Source organism: Rhinoderma darwinii, chromosome 7, assembly GCF_050947455.1.
Source record: "Rhinoderma darwinii isolate aRhiDar2 chromosome 7, aRhiDar2.hap1, whole genome shotgun sequence".
NCBI lineage: Eukaryota > Metazoa > Chordata > Amphibia > Anura > Rhinodermatidae > Rhinoderma > Rhinoderma darwinii.
The window spans coordinates 121,623,566-121,629,565 of NC_134693.1; the positions used below are offsets into that span (position 1 = coordinate 121,623,566).

Genomic DNA, 6,000 nt, shown 5'->3' on the forward strand with positions numbered 1-6,000 from the left:
ATATTTTTTTCTCTAAATAATGGAGTCCATTGTTCTGTTATAAGGACTTTCCTTGAATCTCGTTTGGCATTAGTCCATTGCTAGAGAGATACACACAAGGAGACTGATAGGATTTTTTGTTTGGTCATGGAGCTCAGTTTGTCACTACTTTTACAGCCAAGCTCTTATCCAGAGTACTATGTGGAGACTCTTCCTTTCCATTTGTTTTATTGGCATGTATATATGATTCTATGCGATATGTTCCTGTGAAATATATGTTGATATTCGATTTGTACTATATACCTGGCCAGGTAGTATTTTAAACTGTCTTTTGGAATGTTTTTTTCACTTATTTCTCACCAATTAATCTATAAATAAATATATATTTTCTACTTTGACATGTTCTGAATATGTCCTAGAGTAGTATTTGTTTTCTATGTTATGGTCAAGAAACACTGGGAAAGTAGGGATCGTCCAATGCGGACTAACCAAGAGACACCAATTTGAATTCTCTAAAACAAAAAAAAGGTGTAAAGCCTGTAAGAAGAATATTTCTCATATAATTAAAAAAAAAAAAAACTGATGTAAATTTTCATTTTGTGACATCTGTTCACTTATTTCAGAGAAATCCAGTTAGTTGTATATCTTTCAACATCTAAACGCCTTTTTTTTCCCCCACAGTCCTTGGATGCAGATTTCCGGTTTGGTTTGCATTAATGTTGGTGAGAGAAGGTCCAATTTAAATATTTATCGGATGGTAATACTCTCCATGTAGTTATTCCTTTTTGGTCAATACAGCAATTTGAGCGTATTTCGCCAGATTATTTTAATAAATGCATAAAGAACAATTACTAAAGAGTTGCTGGTTGACAAAAAAAAAACGCATGCAATCCAGTAATTTATGGCCAGACACATTCATATCAGCCAAAGATAATAAATAATGAGTATCTTCCCATGCTTTGATGTTGTAGTTATTTTCACTGGGTATAGGTCATAATTCATCAGGCCAATCCGTCTCTTCTCCAAACACAGGGGGCCATCATGTGAAAAAATACTAATTTACATGCCTAGGAGGGAGGGGGATTCCCTAAATTGCACATTTTAGCTCAAGACGAAGGCTCCACAAATACATCCATTTAGAATATTTAGGAAGTGAAAATATTTGGAACATCTAACAGAAGATTCCTAAATAAAGGATTGAAGACAAGTCTCCATACTGTCAAAAGTTTTTCTTTAGAATAGTTGCTAAAAACAGGAGGTCCTCACGGACAAAGTTAGCAACTGCATTGTCTTACCTGATCTTCATCAACCAAAAGAAAAGCATAAGATTCGACAAGTTCTTTTTCTGATCGACCGTCACATTTCAATTGTCTTCTTTTTTCAGTGAACTAAGGAAAAAAAAAATATGGAATTTGGGAAAGGATTTAAAAAACACTTTCCAGACTTTCTTCATCTTAAATAATATGAAGCACCAAACTAAGTTAAACTTGTGTCAAACAGCATTGTGTGCAACATAGCATACAATTTTGTTTGTCTTAAAAAAAATATTGGTCACTTTTGGGGTTGTACTTCGCATATACAAGTTTTGATCCTAGGTTTTTGGTGGTTTTTTTAAAGGTACATTTCCAGGAAAGAATAGTTCTACAGAGCACAGGTGATCAATAGGGGAGAGGACCAATTTTCTCACTGACCTCTTTCTCCAAGAATTCATTATGAACCATTCGAGCAGATTGGTATGTGAAATGTAACTTAGAGTTTGCATCCAAGTATGACGAATGTAGAATTTTCAATATCTCCTCAAAATCCCGCGAGCCAGAATTAATTGGCTGTAGAGCTAAGAGACGAACAAAAAAAATAAAATTTAAGTTACTTCCAAGATATGTAGCGTAACTTTTTAAGTTGAAAGTCATTACTGTGAATTTGTCAAATAACTGAACAGAAACGCATATACAAAACCAGTGGTACAAAGACTTTATTATGCTTTACTTTAAATATAGTTGTACATGACATCTTGAAAATCACTTGAAACATTCACAAGAGTAGGGGAGAAGTAATTTAAGGTTTACTTGAAAGAAAAACATTGCATAAAACAAAAAAAAGAGAAAGATAAAACATAGCAATGAAGTTGGCTCAGAGCAAAGTGCCACAACGTTCATAATGATCTTGTCCAAAAGTAGACAACCAATTCAACTAAGTAACTTCCAACGTGAAAAGTGTGCTTCCTGGGGGTAATTCCACAGCCGCTAGCCAATTCCATATACTTTTGTTAGAAACACGTACATGAAAAAGTGAATAACAGTTTTATAGTTTTTCTATAGAGAGCCATCTGAGGCTAAGATGGATAATCCAACAGTAGACAAGCCTGACTCTACGCTACATAGGTCGGCAGAAAATTTGTGAACACTGAGGAAATAAAGAAACTTGTCTTTCTTTAGCTGGCCATGCACATAAAATTATGATCAGCCAGAATGTGGCCGATCGATCGTAGGTTGGATCGTTGGTACGAATGATCACACCAGCAACATGCTGGACGAAGCGGTTAGATTAAGCACATTTTTATAGTCCAACATTACAACGCGCTTGGGAAAAGCAGCTAATTATCGGCCAATCATGCCATGCACATCTACTTTCACCCGACAATGCCCTAAAATGTCTAACCCGACAGATCAAATTTTCAGCAGACAGAAATCTGCCATTGCGAATGACCTTTCAGATAACATTTGAAGACTATAATCGTCCAACTTATCTTATGTGTATGGCCAGCTTTTGTCATTGGGTTTCACCTTATGCATTTCGATAATCCGATATACGTTAATTTCTGCGCATGACCATCAAGAAGCAAAATAATTAGTCTGAAACGAGCAGAACATTTATGAAAAATAACAGGGCATGTGGAATATAAAACCTCAGTACTGCTATAATACTGGCTGAAAATGTAGTTGGTATTAGTACGTCATGGTGTGTTACTACTATAGAACGGTGAAAAAAAACCTGGTTTTTCATCAAGTCAGCGGATTGCTATAGATGAACTGCATCCCAATGGCGGATATATATGCCATACCACAGGAAATGTAGATTAGGCATTTTTTAATTTTATCTGTTGAAAAATGTTCTACAAGATTTCATTTTATGAAACCTCATGGGAGGAACTATCAAACTAGTGTCACCTCTTTAGAATTCCAAATGAAATAAATAAAAATGTTTACTTCTTCCTATTAAAGTCGAAGAGCAAACATGTAAACCATGCTGGATGGCACTCTTGTACAGGAAGTATTCCCATGGAAGATTAGCATACCCAAGGGTTCTTTGCAAAAATATCAAGTTACGCCATTGAGCTTAGATTTCTTTTATTTACGGTTAATGACATAAGGCAATACCACACAAAGACACTAATTACTTGAAATTACAAGAACAGTGTCCTGCTGGGACAAACCCACTTGTAAATAATTGTAAGCCTTCAAAAGGCCAACATCCACGCACAATAATTAAAAGTACCATAAAGGTCGTATCAGGTTTTTCTAAGGTCATAAATAAAAGTGATGCTATATAAATTGGTGGGCTTTTTTCCATTTAAAATACATCGAAATCCCTTTAATCGGATGATTCAGAAAGTTAAATAATCTGTCAAAGAAACTAAACGGAAAATACAATTTCACTAGACCGAGCAGACAACGAATTAAAAACTTGGCCAAAAACAAAATTATTCGATTTTATGTAAACATTTTATTTAGAATTTTTCTCCAAGGAAACCCTTACGAGTAGAGTATGCGTTTTGACGGTCAGATAATCCAGCACCTATAATGGTGCCAAAGATTAAATTTGTGACCCAAACTAAAGCTTGCCGACAATGAAGAATTGCTATGCCAAGTATACCGTAGACATGAACTATGCCCCACGCCATTTTAATTTTGGCATATATAATATCTAATTATTTAAAAGAAACCGGTCACAAGAAGAATATCCCCTACATAAGGACATCTGTATAATGCCCTATTAAAACTGAACTACAAACTGCAGCTCATAAAATGTTTCCACCATCCCCCAAAAAAAGAATCAGTCAAGTTACTGTAATAACAGCGCTTCACCACATGCATCATTTTTAAGAAAAGCACCTTGTGCCCATTTTGGCTGTAGGGACAGGTCTAGAGGGCTCACAGAGGTAAGAGATATAGTTACACCTGTCCCTCATTTATCATGAGTTACTCTAGATCTAATACTAAAGGTTAAAGACAGCATTTAATGGGTAAACCGTTGCCCTCTAAATCAGTGTGCTCAGGGCATATAATAGAATCCCATACCTGTAAAAGGTTCCAATTAAGATTTTCTTTAAAAAAAAAAAAAGCAAAAGCTTGCATATTTGTACTGTAAAGGACACTTCAAAAATGTGATAAAAAATAAATACACGGTGTACGTTCTCAGGCTCCCTGTATAACGCGTGGGCGGGGTCTAATGACGCGGGGGCGGAACCCTCCAGCCCGACGCCCTTTCTGTGCCAACTGCCTCACAGAAAACCTTTATCGCGGATCGTGAGCGCCAAGCCCCTCCTCCTACAGAGATAAGCCATCGTACTGGAAGTAAACTCTGACGCCATCACCCTCTACATTGGCCCTACCACGATGTCTACTGTGGCCCTCTAGGATAGCGCCGACGTGATATTTACTTCATAGGCATGCAACACGACACCATTCATATAACGTATTCTAGCTAGACAGGAGATGACGACAACCTTTCTTTTCTCTGCTCTTCTTTGGAATCTGAAACCGTTTTCTGGGGGGCTCTTCTGTGGGGGTGTTGCCCCCTCTCAAGCCGCTGTTCTCCATGTTGGACGGTTCGCTAGTAAAACTGCTGTTTCTCCTCTTGCAACCAGTTCTTCCCGCGGCCGCCGCTTCTTCAGTTTCGCCATTTTGGGAGCCACCTAATCTAGTCTCTTCAGTTGCTGCAAGTCTTCCACCTCCCACGTTGACGTCCATAACCGTACTAGGCTTCTCTTCCTCCATCGCTTCAGTGTCTTCTTTCTCTCTGACGCCGCTGAACATTACACACGGGGCGGTTATGTATTCGTCTTGGTTCTCGGCTCCGTCAGAAATCTTAGACGCGCGAACCCGCTATAAAAGCTTAGTGTAAAGTCGCCGCATTCTCCTCAGTCTCTTCTCAGGACGCCATCTCACTGCTCTCCCCGCGTGTACTAAGTTCTCTCATTTCACTTCTCCTCCCTTCTTCACACAGTCCGGCAACGTCACGAAGAGGGCGGGCGCACCAGATAGCTGACCAATGGTGGAACGAAATTCGACGGCACTGACCAATGAAAGCCTAGAAGAAGAATCCTGTCAGAAACCAGCCGCCATTTTAAAGCCTGTTGTTTTTTTTCTCCGAGACGAGCTGCGCAGCAGATAAGTGTTTCGGGTTTTGCATAGTCGTCTGTGAAAGCCGCGTCCGTGCTAAATTTAGTTCAGTACTCGGTTTAGTGTATTTTGCCCGAGTTGCGTCTCGGTTATGCCTTCCGTATGTAGAAATTTTTTCACATGACGACATATAGATAAACAACGGATTAGCAAAGTCCACGGCGCATTACTAATCTCCATTTTGGTTTTGTGCATTTTTTGCATGTTTGATTCAATGTGGAAACGCACTATAGGATTAGGGGAGGGGATAAGCAAAATGGTGTGCTGCTTAGGTCATTAGATTAACTCTTAGGTAACTGTAAAATAAACCATGAAACTCGATCCATACAATGGAGATGTTGCAAAATGGAGAAAAAAAACGTATGGAGCGATGCAGTTAAACTTCGATGTTTTTACACCTTCAGAGAAAGGGCGTGGCTAAGAGGAGTTCTAAAATGCGCCAAACTAGTAGGTAATGTGAGAAAATATTGGCATAAAGTGGCATGAAAAGTGTCCAACGTTCAAGTTGCGCAAAATTTATTATGCGTGTGTGAATAAAAAGTGTGGACATTCTGTCGCATTTACATCCTGAGCGCAGGTTCGCGGTCACATGTAGCGGTACTGTAAGAAGTTGTACAGC

General features: G+C 38.5%; 1 protein-coding gene across 4 annotated transcripts in view; it reads right to left on the reverse strand.

Annotated features, from left to right (window-relative positions):
- Positions 1–5,344, reverse strand: part of TASOR (transcription activation suppressor) — a 63,589-nt gene extending 58,245 nt beyond the window's left edge. The window contains exons 1-3 of one of the 4 annotated variants that reach the window (XM_075833914.1): positions 4,706–5,342; positions 1,671–1,813; positions 1,275–1,367 (exon numbers count right to left, since the gene is read on the reverse strand). In XM_075833914.1, coding sequence (XP_075690029.1) covers positions 1,275–1,367; positions 1,671–1,813; positions 4,706–5,015 — 546 coding nt within the window. In that variant the 5' untranslated portion in view covers positions 5,016–5,342. Of the gene's footprint in view, positions 1–1,274; positions 1,368–1,670; positions 1,814–4,705 lie in introns of all 4 variants that reach the window. The other 3 variants (XM_075833913.1, XM_075833915.1, XM_075833916.1) reach the window with 3 other exon arrangements.
- Between the last annotated feature and the right edge of the window lie 656 nt (positions 5,345–6,000).